The sequence below is a fragment of the Oryza sativa genome, chromosome 11 (assembly GCF_034140825.1).
Source record: "Oryza sativa Japonica Group chromosome 11, ASM3414082v1".
NCBI classification, from domain to species: Eukaryota; Viridiplantae; Streptophyta; class Magnoliopsida; order Poales; family Poaceae; genus Oryza; species Oryza sativa.
The window spans coordinates 1576783-1593636 of record NC_089045.1 but is presented as its reverse complement, the minus strand read 5'-3'; the positions used below and the strand labels follow the sequence as shown (position 1 = coordinate 1593636).

At 44.7% G+C, this 16854-nt stretch overlaps 1 protein-coding gene and 2 pseudogenes across 2 annotated transcripts; 2 read left to right on the top strand and 1 right to left on the bottom strand.

Annotated features, from left to right (window-relative positions):
* Positions 1-533: 533 nt before the first annotated feature.
* On the top strand, positions 534-3253 carry LOC9269600 (putative receptor protein kinase ZmPK1). The gene has a single exon (XM_015760608.3). The coding sequence runs from the start codon at positions 543-545 to the stop codon at positions 3030-3032; it is 2490 nt and encodes an 829-aa protein (XP_015616094.1). The 5' UTR covers positions 534-542; the 3' UTR covers positions 3033-3253.
* Positions 3254-7885: 4632 nt separating this feature from the next.
* Positions 7886-10627, bottom strand: LOC4349692 (putative receptor protein kinase ZmPK1; annotated as a pseudogene). The gene has a single exon (XR_001541159.3). The product of XR_001541159.3 is annotated as a putative receptor protein kinase ZmPK1 (transcript).
* Positions 10628-12817: 2190 nt separating this feature from the next.
* LOC4349691 (pentatricopeptide repeat-containing protein At3g53700, chloroplastic-like) lies at positions 12818-15991 on the top strand (annotated as a pseudogene).
* Positions 15992-16854: the final 863 nt, after the last annotated feature.

Sequence of the window (16854 nt, the reverse complement as noted above, 5' to 3'; positions counted from 1 at the left end):
CCCAGCTTTCTTTAAGCAGAAGTTTAGAATTTCAGAGTTCAGATGCACACAAACTCCATTGGACGCAACGTGCATGTACACCTCGTTATGCATATACTCGCTATGTTTCGAAATGTTTGACGTCGTTGACTTTTTAGCACATGTTTAACCGCTCGTCTTATTCAAAAAATTTAAGTAATTATTAATTTTTTTTCTATCATTTGATTCATTGTTAAATATATTTTTATGTAGGCATATAATTTTACATATTTCACAACAGTTTTTGAATAAGACGAACGGTCAAATATGTGCTAAAAAGTCAACGGTGTCAAACATTTCGAAACGGAGGGAGTACAATACTCAGATCTAAGTCAAATCGCTTTCACTAACACTAGTTTATTACCATATTACTATCTTAATTAGTGGTAGTCACTGGTGCCCAGGCGACGGAACGCACAAAACTCTTGACTTGTGTGACAAAAAAATTAACCGTAATCACTATACAGTCCAAATCAACATCCTAATCTCAGTCCTGTCAGAATCAACATCCTGATTGATATGCCATGATGAGCTCTCGCCTTGCAACCTTCGCATTGCTTGTGATCATCACGCTAAGCTCGTCGTCGCGTCCATGTCCACGGCGCGTCGACGCGGCGCGTGAGTGGCTCGCCCGGGGCGCCTCGATCGCCGTCGAGGACCACGCCACCGACGTCCTCCGCTCGCCGGACGGCACGTTCGCCGCCGGCTTCTACGACGCGTCGCCCACCGTCTTCACCTTCTCCGTCTGGTTCGCGCGCGCCGCCGACCGCGCCGTTGTCTGGACCGCGGCGCGGGCGCGCCCCGTGCACAGCAAGGGCGCGCGCGTCACGCTCGACGCGCGCCACGGCGCGCTCGTCCTCACCGACTACGGCGGCGAGGTGGTCTGGAACTCCTCCACCCCCGCCGCCGGTGGCAGCGGCGGCGCCCGCGTCCGGCTCCACGACTCCGGCAACCTGGTGGTCGAGGACGCCGGCGGCAAGACGCTGTGGCAGAGCTTCGACTTCCCCACCGACACGCTGCTCCCGACGCAGCGGCTGACGGCGGCGACGCGGCTGGTGTCGCGCGACCGGCTGCTCTCCGCCGGCTACTACAGCCTCGGGTTCAGCGACTACGCCATGCTCTCCCTCTTCTACGACAACGGCAACTTCTCCAGCATCTACTGGCCCAACCCCTACTTCAGCTACTGGCAGAACAACCGCAAGATCTACAACTTCTCCCGCGAGGCCGCCATGGACGCGCTCGGGCAGTTCCTCTCCAGCGACGGCACCACCTTCGAGGCCGCCGACCTCGGCGCCGCCGGCGTCAGGAGGCGGCTGACGCTGGACACGGACGGCAACCTCAGGGCGTACAGCCTGGACGGCGCGACGGGAGCGTGGTCGGTGTCGTGGATGGCGTTCGGCAACCCGTGCAACATCCACGGCGTGTGCGGCGCCAACGCCGTGTGCCTCTACTCGCCGGCGCCGGTGTGCGTCTGCGCGCCGGGGCACGAGCGCGTCGACGCGAGCGACTGGAGCAGGGGGTGCAGGCCGACGTTCCGGATCGAGTGCGGCCGGCCGGCGAAGCTGGTGGCGCTGCCGCACAGCGACTTCTGGGGCTACGACCTCAACGACGGCGAGGTCATGCCGCTCGGCGACTGCGCCAACAAGTGCCTCGACAACTGCGCGTGCGTGGTGTTCCAGTACAAGGAGCACATGGAGTGCTACCTCAAGAGCGTCCTCTTCAACGGCAAGACCTTCCCCGGCTTGCCGGGCACGGTGTACATCAAGGTCCCCGCCGACTTCGACGTGCCGGAGTTTCATGTCCACCAATGGCAGCGCGGCGGCGACGGCGGCGGCGGCGGCCTCGCCATCCAAGAAGACATCACCGGCTGCGCCGCCGCCGCCACCGGCGACAGCAACAGAAAGGTTCTCCTCAACGTCTCTTCTTCATTGTCATCTCACGATGCCGGTAAGCCGGTGTGGCCATACCTGTACGGATTCTTGTCAGCGTTGCTCGTCGTCGAGGCCATCGTCATCGGTTTCGGCTGCTGGCTCTTCTCAAGCAAAGGATTGTTCCGGCATTCACGGGTGTACGCCATTGATCAAGAAGGCTACAAGCTGATCACGACCCATTTCCAGAGGTTCACCTACGTTGACATCAAGAAAGCCACGGCGAACTTCACCGGCGTGATCGGCCGCGGCGGCTCCGGCGTGGTGTACAAGGGCGTGCTCGACGACGAGAGGGTGGTGGCCGTGAAGGTGCTCAAGAACGTGAGCTGGCAGAGTGAGGAGGAGTTCCAAGCAGAGCTGAGTGTGATTGGAAGGATCTATCACATGAACCTTGTCAGAATGTGGGGTTGCTGCTCTCAAGCCAAGCACAGGATTCTGGTCTCTGAATACATAGAGAATGGATCACTTGCACAAAGATTGTTTGATCATGGATTTGATGATGATGTGCTTGATTGGAATCAAAGGTTCAAGATTGCTCTGGGTGTGGCTAAAGGGTTGGCTTACCTTCACAGTGAGTGCTCAGAATGGATTGTTCATTGTGACATGAAGCCTGAGAACATTTTGTTGGATAAGGATTTGGAGCCTAAGATTACGGATTTTGGGTTGTCTAAGTTGTTAAACAGAGATGGTTCACATGCAATTTTAACAAGGATTAGAGGGACAAGAGGGTACATGGCTCCAGAGTGGGTTACTAACTTACCAGTTACAGAGAAGGTTGATGTGTATAGTTATGGAGTGATACTCCTTGAGCTAGTGAAGGGGATTAGGATTTCGGAATGGGTGATCCATGGGATCAAGGTATGTGAGATGAATATTAGGATGGTTGTCAGGGCGACACGTCAGATGATGGGATCCAATGAAGAAAGATCTATTGAGGATCTTGTGGACTATCGATTGAATGGCGATTTCAACCATGTACAAGTGAAGCTGATGCTTGAGATTGCCGTTTCATGCTTGGAGGAAGATAGGAGCAAGCGGCCAAACATGAACTCAGTTGTGCAAGCACTCATCTCGGTTGAAGGTTAAAGCTATGTGTCATCTAGTGCATTGTTAATATGTATGTGTTAATTAATTGTTATGTGATAAGTAGTTTTAATCTTAGATCCCTTGCAAGAAGTATTAGAGATTGATAGTGGCTATTTGTATTCTATGACAAGTTTAGTTTCCATAAACTAACTCGTATTTTTAGATAACGATATTTCATGAACTTAGATTTATTTAATTTAAGGGATTTGCTAAGTATTTGATTAAAATATTTTGCAAAAATAATCATTTTTTCCTTAGTATTTATCCTAGCTTCTCAGGGAGCATGTGGTAGGGTAGGGTAAGGGCAAGGGCGGGAGTGGGGGTGTGGGGTGGTGGGATTTTCTTTGGCTCAAGAGATGACTAGTACATGGCTAGGCAATGTAGTGAGAAAGGGATGACATGGCGTCACCAAAGCTATGGGCAAGGCAACTGGTAGGACAATAAACTCGATGCTTGGGCGGTGTCAAATTCGATAGTGTGACTAGAGAGGAGATGAGAGATTGGAGAAGGGGGAGAAGAGCTTGACTGAGAGAACGGATGTGGTGTGGAGACTAGGAGAGATCGATTAGGCAATAATTGCAAAATAAGGAGAACATTGATGAATGGTATAGAGAGATAAAGAGTGATAATGGTCAATGATAGTTCCAAATGGGAGGGTGTAGAGTTTTGAGGATTAGGACTAATGAAATATATTTGTGTAATCAAAGAACCTTTTGTTTTCTAAATGATTGATTAAATCCAACAATCTTCATGTCTGGGATGCATCTATTATTTAATCCAGACACGAGTGTGATCCAATCTATGTAGCCAAACATTTGAGTGTATAGATCGACTAGTAATTATCTATTGTTTTTATCGATTATTACTATATTTTCTTTATGTTTTTAGTGGCCTAACATTAAGACCAAAGTTTGAAACAGATTATTAATTGAGAGTATTGTTAATACATATTATCTACTTGATTGTAGGAAAAAGTTAAATATTTTGATAAATAATTTTTTTTTAAAAAAAACTTAAAACAAATTGATCTGAGGAATACAAGTTTTCGAGAAAATGTATTTTTTAAAGTGTGAAGCAAATAATCTGAAAAGCATATACATTCACTGATACGTACGTGTTCGATGCGGACACACGCATCCGATCGAGCGTGAACGTGAACACTTGTGTTCACAGCGAGTGTTCAGAATGGATTGTTCATTGTGACAGGAAGCCTGAAAACATATTGTTGGATAAGGATTTGGAGCCTAAGATTACCGATTTTGAGTTGTCCAAGTTGCTGAACAGAGATGGTTCATATGCGATTTTGACACGGATCAGGGGGACAAGAGGGTACATGGCTTCAGAGTAGGTTACTAACTTAACGGTTACAAAGAAGATTAATGTGTATAGTTATGGAGTGATACTCCTTCCGTTAGTAAAGGTGATTAGGATTTCAGAATGGGTGATCTATGCGATCAAGAATTATGAGATGGATACTAGGATGGTTGTTAGGGCGGCATCTGAGAAATTGGAACCCAATGAACGAAGGTCTATTGAGGATCTTGTGGACCATCGATTAAATGGTGATTCCAGCCGTTGGATCCCCTCGCCATCGCCGGTGCATCTCATCTCTTTTCTTCCCCTCCCTTTCGCTGGAGCCCAAGCTGTTTTGTGCGTGTAGAGAGGTGGCCCTGACATGTAGGGCCCACTACTTTTTTACACGTGGTGAGCTACTAAACCAAAACCAGCCTACAAACCACCAAGGGTGTAATGTATCCACCATTGATAATTAGAGGATGTTAAATTGCTGATTTTTGAAGTTGGAGGTATATTTTAGACAACGTGATGCGTTGAAGGGGGTAAAATAAGCTTATCCCAAATGGAAATCACATTGATGTTTTGATGACATCCTTAGGCCCAACTGTCATCCATAGATTGGATGCTACTTTCTGATTTATACATGTCTACTATGTTATGGAGGAACATTTACAGATTTAAAAACAAAAGGGTAATATTTGTTCTGTTGTAATTATTTTTAGTTTATTTGTATGTGCAATATGCTCTCAACTTTTCATCACTAAAAAAAGGGAGTTAAGAGATATTATGAACAGAAACAAAAGCTACCATCTCTCCTTTTATTACTTGCACCATGAAATTTACAAGACATATTATGCAGCCGCCAAATTTCTAATTGTTTATTTTTCCATTGACCAGGGTAACTTGACTAGGTTACGGAAGCAGGGGAACACGGTAACCTGCAAAAAGAAAAAAAAAGAGAAACATAAGTATTTTATTTATTGCAGAACAGGGAGAACTTTATCATAAGGTTAAATTAAAACAGATATAACTGTATGTAGTCAGCTAAATTAGTAGGAGTACGAATTAATAACTAACCTGCGCAGTTAGTCCCTGCGTGTAACGGATTGCCACATTCTTTTGCAACGTTAACCCACTTTGACAAAGCAATTTTAGCCTTGTCCGCTGCTGTAAATGTGCGACAGATGCAATTGATATCTGCGCTCTCCACTGTTTGGCAGCAATGTGAATGTCTTTTTGGGAATTGGTCACCCATATGTCTTTCAATATTGTGATAGCATCCATCCTTATTCATCACAATATTTTTCTCGTTCTCACAGCCTTCAGCTTGTAAATGGCTTGGAGAAGAAGAGATGGCTAAAAAGGCAAGGACGCAAAACACTCCTATAACTTTAGCACTAATCATCTTCTTGTAGTGGATGCTAATATTTTTGTGTTTGTTGATCAATATATGTGCAGCATATGCAGCACAAAATATATAGTGGTCATGCGAAGTCCTGTGGACACTTCATACTATTCACTTGTTTTTGAATATATACTATAAAAGATATCTAATGGCTAATGCTTGAACTTATAATATCTCCAACATATCTTAACATAACTTATAATGTGCATTTATTTATCCTTTTTTAAGAACCGGAAGATATGTTCATTTATTAAAACTATTGATTGATTGCTTGGATATGTTCTCATTTAATATAAATATGATATGCTAGTTGGATTATTCTCATTTATTGAATCTGCTACTACACAGTAATTTATACTCATTTATTATAGAGTAAATTTCACAAAACTATATATACTTTCACCAAATAATCGCAAAACTTAAATCATAAAACTATATATTTAATACTAAATTTATCACAAAACTAAAGGTTTAAGACTAAGTATGGCAAAACTATAAATTTAATAAGAAAATTATCACAAAACTACATATATGGGGTTCAAATCCTTAGCACTGATGTTATGTTTGAGTTATCAACGTCCAAGTTTTATAATTAAATTGACATTAAACATACGGATTTGTGATAATTTTATTATTAAACATATGGATTTATGATAATTTTATTATTAAATATGTAGTTTTGCAATACTTAACCTTAAACATGTAGTTTTGTGATAAATTTATTGCTAAATCTGTAGTTTTGTGATATATCATCTTAAATATGTAGTTTTGTGATAATTTAATCAAAGTATGTATAGTTCCGTAAAATTTACTCTTTATTATATTAATCTCTCTAAACACCATAGGATTGCTGAAAAGGTAGCACGCCACCTCATTGTTTTTTTTGGAAAAATGCCCTACACTTCTGGTTAATTGTGTTTCGGTTTCAGTTACCAAGATCCGTTCGATCTCGTGCTAGGATCGATCTAGCCATCCGCGTGGCCCCACGCGGCTGCTCTTTCGGAGCCATAGGATCGACGAAGCAAAACTGGACGGTCCAGATCTCTCGAGTATAGAAAACACAAAAACCCTAGACGCACTCGACCCAGCCGTCCTTGACGCCGCCTCGCACTCCTCGCGTTTCCTCTCGAAAGAGGCGAAGACGGCCGCGGAAGCGCCGATGCCTCTCCTACTTGTCTGTGTCGCCTCCACCGCTGCCATCCCTTTTCCTCCCCATTGCTCCAACCCCTATTTCTATCGAACCCCTCTCATATAGCCTTCGCCTCCTCCAGAATCTACAACACGGTGTGCCGCTGATCTGATTTTCCCCTCCCTCCTCACTAGTAACTACCAATAGACCATTAGAACTCATGATCCTGGTAAGTAGCATGTAGGGCTAACGATGTCCCACCTGACACACCGAACCAAGCTGTGGATTATTTGTGATTGATTAAATATTAGCTAATTAAAACTTAAATGGATTAGTATGATTTTTTTAAAACAATATTTCTATATACTTTTTTAATAAAACACATCATCTAGCAATTTGGGAAGTGCACGCATGAAAAAAGAGAGTGTAGAAGTTGGGAAAGTAGGGGGATTAAAATATTCCTAGATTGAGTTCTTTCTTGGTGTTGGGAACTCATCCCTCGCGCATGAAAAATGAAGTGACTTATTAGCGCATGATTAATTAAGTATTAACTATTTTTTTTAAAAAATATTAATATGATTTTTAAAACAACTTTCATATATAATTTTTTTTTTAAAAAATACACTATTTAGAAGTTTAAAAAGCATGTACGTGGAAAACGAGAAAGTTGAGTTTAGAACTTAACCGAACTCAACCCTAGTGATGTTGTGAAGTCTCTATTAAAAAAAATAGAATGATCCAAAGTAAGTTGTCTTGACTACTGTGTGGACAATAGGTTGCATGGTGATTTTAATATTACCAAGCAATTTACAATATTGAAAGTGGTTATCTTGTGGTTGTGGCTAGAGGGAGATCCAAAAGAAATGCTATAAAAGTATAGATTGTTGCATGATATGAAAATAAGGATTTCAATCCGTAAGCCCCTCTCTATGTATGATGGGAAAATAATTTGTGAAAAGTTGGCTTAGATATTCATCTAACTTAGAAATATTCAGTTGCATTTTTTTAGTTTTAATCATTTGCTAGCATAATTTCAGTACTATACTGATGTTTATCAAGTTGTCCTTAAGAACCTGCACTCTCTTACAATCTTCCAACTAATAAAGTAGAGTGCTAATGAATTTGCATAATTTTTACAGAAAGGGTGAAATAGATAAAGAGTGAACTTCATATTAAATCTCAAATACTTGTGTTAGAACCATCAGAATTAGGTGAAGGCATGAGCTTCATCTTCAGCGGAAATGAGCATTTGTACTATGTACTTCATGGTTGGCCTTTTGTTTTTATCTTCTTCCAAGCATGAAACGGCCAATTGCATTAGTAGCCTAGCCTGCAAATGATTAAATTCACCATGCAACCGATCATCCATCAAATCCGCAACCCAGGATTCCATGTTGCTCTCAAGTTTGCTGACAACCATCTTAACCACACTTCTCACGTCGGCTTCTAGTCCCTCTTTCCCATCCAACACCCAGTCTAAAATCCTCATCCCTTTCACCAGTTCAAGAAGCACCACTCCGTAACTGTACACATCAACTTTCTCTGTGATTGGAAGGCTAGAAACCCACTCAGGAGCCATATATCCTCTTGTCCCCCGAATCCGTGACATGTCAGGACCAGACCCGTCTCTATTCAACAACTTGGACAAGCCAAAGTCAGTGATCTTAGGCTCCATATCTTCATCTAATAGTATGTTCTCCGGCTTCATGTCGCAATGGATGATCCACTCAAGGCACTCATTGTGAAGATATGCTAGCCCCTTGGCAACACCTAGAACAATGTTGAACCTTTGCTTCCATCCAAGAAACATACCGGAATTCCTCCCTTGAAATAGTACTTTGGCCAATGATCCATTCTCAATGTATTCATAGACTAAAATCCTATGTATTCCTTCTAAGCAAAAACCCCACATTCTAACAAGATTCATATGATAAATTCTACCAATAACACTCAACTCAGCCTGGAACACATCCTCACTTTGCTTCACATCTTGTAGCACCTTGACCCACCACGGCCGATCTCACTCTGAAACTTTCTAGTTCCCTTCTGTAGCTCTGCGTAGCTATATGTGCGAAAATGGTTGGTAACCATCCTGTACCCTTCATCTAGTGCTGAAACCTGACATGGCTTAAAAACTCCCTTGTTGGAAAAGAGCCAGCAACCGAATGCTATCACAAACACTTCAATGACAAAAAATGCAGTCAGAAATCCGTAGAAGTAGAACCATATCGACTTGCCCTGATTACTTTTGCTCGATGACGCATTCGAGACATTGAGCAAGAACTCCGGTGAGCTCATGCCACCGCATCCGACGATGTCTTCCTGAATGGCGGCAATGCCGTGACCATCGCTGTCTGCTTGCCATTGGTGGATGTGTATTTCTAGCATGTCAAGATCAGCCGGGACCTTGAGATAGGCCGTCCCAGGCAGGCCGGGGAACGTTCTGCCATTGAACATGAGGCTTTTTGGGTAGCACTCACCTTTGCCCTGCTTGTACTGGAAAACCACGCACGACGGCTCGCTCATGCACCGTGTCGAGCACTCGTCCAGCGACAGGTTCTCGCTGCTGTTGATGTCGAAGCCCCAGAAGTCGGTGTGCGGCAGCGGCACCATCTTCATCGCCCGCGGCTGGCCGCCGTCGTCACTGGAGTTGAACGTCGGCCGGCAGCCTCTGCTCCAGTCGCTCGGTTCGGCGCGCCCGTACCCTGGCGCGCAGACGCACACCGGCGCCGGCGAGTAGAGGCACACGGCGTTGGCGCCGCACACACCGTGGATGATGCACGGGTTGCTGAACGCCATCCACGACACCGACCATGTCCCGGTGACCTCGTCAAGGCTGTACAGCCTGAGGTTACCATCTGTGTCCAGCGTCAGCCTCCTCCTAACGGCGACATTCTTGGCCAGATCGGAGGCGTCGAAGGTGGCGTTGTCGCTGGACGAGAAATGGCCAGAGGCGTCGAAGAAAGCTTCCCGGGTGAAGTTGTAGATCTTGCGACTGTTCTGCCAGTAGCTGTAGTAGGGGTTGGGCCAGTAGATGCTGGACATCTCATGGTTGTCGTACACCAGCGACAGCATGGCGTAGTCGCTGAAGCGGAAGCTGTAGAAGCCCGCGGCGAGGAGCTTGTCTGCCGAGACCATCGCCTCGCCGGCGGCGATGCGCTGCGTAGGCAGTAGTGTGTCGGTGGGGTGGTCGAAGCTCTGCCATAGGACGTTCCCGCTCGCGTCCTCGACGGCGAGGTTGCCGGAATCGTGCAGCCGAGCGCGCGCAGCTGTGGCGGTGGCGGTGGCGTTGGCGCTGACGGTGGAGTTCCAGACCACCTCGCCGTCGTAGTCGGTGAGGACGAGCGCGCGGCGGCGGCCGTTGAGTTTGAGACGGGAGCGCTTGCTGTGGACGGGGCGGCCGCGGTTGGCGGACCAGACGACGGCGCGGTCGGCGGCGCGCGCGAACCAGACGGAGAAGGTGAAGACGGTGGGCGAGACGACGTAGAAGCCGCAGGCGAAGGTGCCGTCCGGGGAGAGCAGGACGTCGGTGGCGTGGTCCTCGACGGCGATGGAGGCGCCCCGGAGTAGACTGTCGCGCGCCGCCGCCGCGCACGGAAATGGACGCGAGAGCGAGACTACGAAGACGGCGACGACGAGGAGTAGCAGCGCTTTGGTGGTGGCTGCGCGAAGGGCACCGCTACAGCTAGTGCTCATGGCCGTGCCGGTGATGGTAGGTGGCGAGGAAGCCATACTTACTCACTGTTGAGCTAATTAGACAGATTAACTACTCCTAATTAAGAAATGCTTGATCTGACAGACAAACCTCGAAAATTAAGAAGCTAAGTTTGACTCGCACTGGCCGACAACGACCTGCTTTTCCTGAGGCAACGGATCGATCGAATCCAGCGAGTGGTTTTGGAAGTTTGTAGGGGAGATGTATGTACACAGACGTGCAAAGAGGAACAAACATCATATAACTTTCTCATCCATTTGTCGATTCCACATGGCTTCATCTCTTCTCATTTTCCCACAGGACTTGTTTGTTAGATCTCTAACTTCCAAAATTTAGTTTTAAGAGTTGGATCTGAAATAAAGTTGTGAAGCTGTCTAAACCCAACTTCAACTCTCTAGTTCATTTTATAAGAAAGCTCCACCAGCTCTATTCTCATTTTAGGTAGAGCTGAAATTGTTTGGCTGAGCTTTAACTCTCATTTCTTGACGACTCTCGTTGCATTTTTTACTATTTGTCTAAGATTTTAGTATGTCAGTTGGTACTGACAATACACATAATACAGTCCAACAAATGCGTGTGTAAATGCAGATAACTGTGGTCGCTTGATTTGATCGTAAAAGAGAACATTAACTTCAATCTAGAGAAAACATGGGCACCTTGCACTCGTCGGTTATCAGTCAGTCCTGATAAAACTGCAAATTCTATCTCTTTACATAAATTATCAACTTGCACATGGACTATACGATTCTTACCATTGATGTCTATTTTTGTCAGTTACAACCTAGTAATCTTGACTAATCGTTACAAAGAGAGACTTCTTCATGTCAAACAGACAATGACATCCAATGTATTTCCTGAACCTGAACGCACAATTTCTATCCTACATCACCATATTTATAGATAATTCATTAGGTACTTATTATATTTGTCCGTCAGAGGAGGTTACATACTATTATTATCATCATCGTTATCAAAGAGATTGCAATCTTCAGCGTTATCCATAAAAGATTTTCATCAGAATCAGCTTGAGATCATTCATGCGCTGGTTCTTGAATATTTCAACGCACAATGCCCGAAAACGTTTTTAGGTCCAACGCCTTGTTGGACTACACTTACACTGTAACACACAACTCAATTCATTGGACTACACATACACTACAATACATTGTGTTTTTTTTTTTGCCCTCGCTTCTAAAAAAAAAAAATCATAGCCAATGTTACTTGTCACTACTCATCCTCTCATCTAATTTCCGAGATGGGACTAAGGGTCTGTTATGGAGGCAGAATCATAAACTCCCCCCAAACAATTCAACTTTTGATTCAGATTCTGAGAAGCTATAGTTGTAGAATCTACAGAGTTCTCAGCTTTTCTGTAGAATCCAGAAAATGAACTAAAAGCCAAAAGATGAAAAACCCAGCTTTTCTACATTCTCAGAAACTAGCTACCTAGCAGTTGTTTCTCAGAATCTTAATCTCCCCCAAACAGGCCCTAAGGTTATGTTCGAACTAGATTTTAGGGTTTAGCTTATTGCGTCATGCGAAATGGGACGAAGTCATTAACACGTGATTAATCGGATATTAATTATTATAAATTTATAAAATGGATTCATTTGTTTTTTTAATAAAACAAACATCTACAGAGAATACTTTTGCACAAAACACACCATTTACTAGTTTAGAAATCGTGCCCTTAACTAGTAGATGAAAAGAACTCAACCTAAAGCTAAAGCCTAAAGCTAGCTCGCCAAAGGTTCAGTTCTTTGCTTGGCTGCTCGCCAAGGAATGGTTGCCGACATGCAAAAACCTGCACTCCAATAACATTGTGCCATATGCCCTATGCGTGATTTGCTCCTCAGAGGTGGAAACTACGAGTCACTTCTGCTTTCACTACCCCTTCGCAGCCAGTTTCTAGGTAGCGGTTGGGATTTAGCCTAATATCCAGCATGTCCAGAATCTTGCATCGCTATCCCCCTCGCCGGTTATTCCAGTGGCCCACTATAAAACTTTCTATCTACTCTGCCTCTAGAGTTTATGGAACCACCGGCATGAAGTGATCTTTCGTAATCTGCAATCCTACTTGCAACATCTCTTGTGGAGGTGTCTTGACGACTGTAATCTCTGTTGAAGCGGTTGGATAGAATAGTTGTGTAAAGTTGGAACTCTGTCTTCTCTAATGCTATAATCTTTCAACATCTGTAATGGCTTGCCGCTGGCAATGACCGCCCCCTGTAAACTTGAAACTTTGTTTTCTCCCTTGGATAATGGAAGATTTAGGTGGGGAATCTCTCCTCTCCGGTGATTATTCCCAAAAAGAAAAAAAAAAGCCTAAAGCTAGCTGCCTGTTGTTGCTGTGCTTCACGCTGGCTACTGCTGCTGCTTGCAAGATGGGCTAAGGGCCTAGGGCCTAAGGCCTATCGATGCACTTTAGTGCTGCTGCTGCTCGCAGGGCCTAAGGCCCACAACCCAAAGGCCGGCCACCTCCCCTCGCCTCGCCGTCGGGCCTTTTCCCGCCTCCTCCCTCTTGCACACGACGGCTTCCAGCGGCTATCGGAGTGGCCAGACTCCAACTCAAGGTATTCTATTCACTCATTCATACCTTCTCTCTCGATCATAGCCGCCTAGCCGGTATCCTCCTCCGCCGCTGGCGACTGGAGCGGCGTACATTGGGATTGCTGCTCATCCATCCGCACTCGGATTGATTTCCTTTTGTTTGTTGGTGATGAGACTCTGCTGGAATTTCAGCTAGCTGAACTGAACCCCCAATGCACCGCGTTTGCTCAGCACCTCGGGCGGAGCCGCCGTGCCCGTGCCATGTCAGAGTAGGGCCTCCTTTGCCGCTACGGGTTCGGTGGCGCCGCGCCGAGGCCCGGCACGGCCCTCTCCGGGCAGCCGACCAAGAGCAGCTTCTCACCGCCCTGCGAGAGCAGCCGGACCCCGACACGGTGCTCCGGATGCTCAACGCGGTGCTGGCGTGGAACGACTTCGCGCCCGGCCCCGAGGTCTACGAGGAGATCATCCGCAAGCTCGGCGCCGCAGGCGCCCTCGACCTCATGAAGGTGCTTGTCGCGGAGATGCGGCGGGAGGGGCACCAGGTGAAATTGGGCGTAGTCCACTCCTTCCTGGATTGCTACGCGCGACAGCAGCTGTTCGACGATGCCGTCGATCTGGTCCTGAATCAGCTTGACCCACTGTTTGGCATTCAGGCAGACACGGTGGTGTACAACCACCTTCTCAATGTTCTTGTGGAGGGGAGCGAGATGAAATTGCTTGAGTTGGTGTACTCGGAGATGGGTGCTAGGGGGATCAAGCCTGATGTTGTCACATTCAACACACTGATGAAAGCGTTATGCCGAGCACATCAGGTCAGGACTGCAGTTCTCATGCTCGAGGAAATGTCTAGCAGAGGCGTGGCGCCTGACGAGACGACGTTTACCACCCTGATGCAAGGATTTGTTGAGGAGGGGAGCATCGAGGCTGCACTGAGGGTGAAAGCCAGGATGTTGGAAATGGGGTGCTCGCTGACGAAGGTGATGGTTAATGTTTTGATTAATGGGTACTGCAAGCTAGGAAGGGTGAAGGATGCTCTTGGATATATGTAGCTGGAGATTGCCGATGGGTTTGAGCCTGACCAGATGACATATAACACTTTTGTTAATGGTCTCTGCCAAAATGATCATGTCGGCCATGCTCTCAAAGTCATGGATGTGATGGTTCAGGAGGGCCATCATCCTGATGTTTTCACCTACAATATCGTTGTGAATTGCCTTTGTAAAAATGGACAGCTGGAAGAGGCGAAAGAAATTTTGAATCAGATGGTGGATCAGGGTTGCTTGCTTGACGTTACCACATTCAACACTCTCATTGCTGCCTTATGCACATGGAATCGACTTGAGGAAGCCTTGGACCTTTCATGCTAGGTTACAGTGAAGGGAGTCTCTCCAGATGTTTATACTTTCAATATTCTGATTAACGCACTCCAAAGTAGGAGATCCTCATCTTGCACTTCGATTATTTGAAGAGATGAAGAGTAGTGGATGCACCCGGATGAAGTGACATACAATACTTTGATTGACAATATTTGCTCACTTGGGAAAAGCTTGGTAAAGCATTGGATTTGTTAAAAGATATGGAGTCTACTGGTTGTCCTCAAAGTACAATTACATATGACACTATAATTGACGGGTTATGCAAGACAATGAGAATAGAAGAAGCGAAAGAAGTTTTTGATCAAAGGGGATGGATTCTAATAGCTCGAGTGGACGTCCACCTGTTTATTGCATGTCAACTAAATGGCTACGGAAAATTTTCAAAAAGATTGGCAAGATAGATCAATATGTAATATATCACTCCACAAACATGCAAGTTAAAATTCAACTTCTACAAGTTGTAACAAAAATAACAAATTTAACTGTAAATATATATATAGTAATTTGAGTTTTGTTTGTTATTTTTGTTACAATCTGTAGAAGTTGAATTTTAATTTGCATGTTTGTGGATTGATACATTACATATTGATCTATCTTATTCATATTTTTTCAATTTTTTTCATAACCATTTAGATGACATGCAATAAACGGTTGGACATCCACTCGAGCTGTTAAAATAGTTTCCCTTTGATCAAATGGATCTGCAAGGCATTTCGAGGAATGCAATCACATTCATTACTCCCATTGATGGTTTGTGCAAGGCCAAAAGGATTGATGATGCTTTTGAGCTTATTAATCAAATGATAAGTGAAGGGTTGCAACCTAACAATATCACTTACAATTCTATTCTAACTCATTACTGCAAGCAAGGTGACATAAAAAAGGTTGCGGATATTTTAGAAACTATGACTGCAAATGGATTTGAAGTACGGTACTCTGATTAACGGTCTATGCAAGGCTGGTAGGACATAGGTTGCTTTGAAGGTATTCAGAGGTATGCGGATAAAAGGGATGAGGCCTACTCCAAAAGCTTACAATCTGCAATCCAGTCTCTCTTCAGACGGAATAATATCAGAGATGCCCTGAGTCTTTTTAGGGAGATCACAGAAGTTGGCGAGCCTCCTGATGCGTTCACATATAAGATTGTTTTTCGTGGGCTCTGTTGTGGTGGAGGGCCTATTAATGAAGCTTTTGATTTTCATGTTGGAGATGGTTGATAAGGGATTCATACCAGAGTTCTCATCCTTCCGTACGCTAGCTGAAGGTCTATTAAACCTGGGTATGGATGATTACTTCATTAGAGCCATTGAAATAATAATAGAAAAGACCGACCTAAGAGATTCTGATGTTTCTGCAATAAGGGAATATCTCAAAATCCGCAAATTTTATTATGCATTAGCAACCTTTGGCCGTCTCCTGGAGATCAACAACCATCAATGGAGTTACCGAATAAGCAGAATACATAACTGGGACAAATTAGTTGAATAGTATCAGGGAAATCTTAGGCTGAGTTTGAGAAAGGCGAGATAGAGAAGATTGGGAAGATACGTAAAACGAGGTGAGCTATTAGTGCATGATTAATTGAGTATTAATTATTTCAATTTCAAAAATGGACTAATATAATTTTTTAAAGCAACTTTCTTATAGAAAATTTTTGTAAAAAATACACCGTTTAATAGTTTGGGAAGCGTGCGTGTGAAAAACAATGTGCATTCTATCTCCAATCTCCCAGAACGAACGCTGCCTTAGAGTAGATGAAATTTTTGCTGGTTGCTTATGGGAATGGAAGTCTTAAATTAATTTTAATAGGTGATTGTGTTCATCCTTGGTAGGGATGAAGTCAGCGCATGAAGAAATTCATCTTGGTGCAGAAACTCAACATATAGGAACAGAATCTAGGTGTTGGGTGCTGTCCGATGCCAGATTAGTACCTAGCTGTTGACAAAAAAATCGAACACACTGGCCTGAGAGATCTGCTTAGCTCCTGTGCAGGTCCAAATCTTAGTGAGATGAGGGCGTGCCAGTCAGTTTGATCCTACAACTGACAAGATATGCAAATAGTAGATCAAACAGCCGATTGGCTGACAAGCCGATGGAGTAGTTCCAGCCGATAGCCGATAACAGCCGACGCCGATACCAGCCGATAGCGATAGGGTTTAAGCAATCGGCTATATGTCTAATGTAAATAACGATATAAAGGCAATCGGCTGATGATGATGTAATAAAATAACAATATAATCCAGTATAAACCAATCGGCAAATAATGATATGATAAATAAGCATCGATCCAAAGGTTAAAGCACACATCGGCTGGAAGTCCGATGTCATGAAATCCACAAGATTAGATTAAA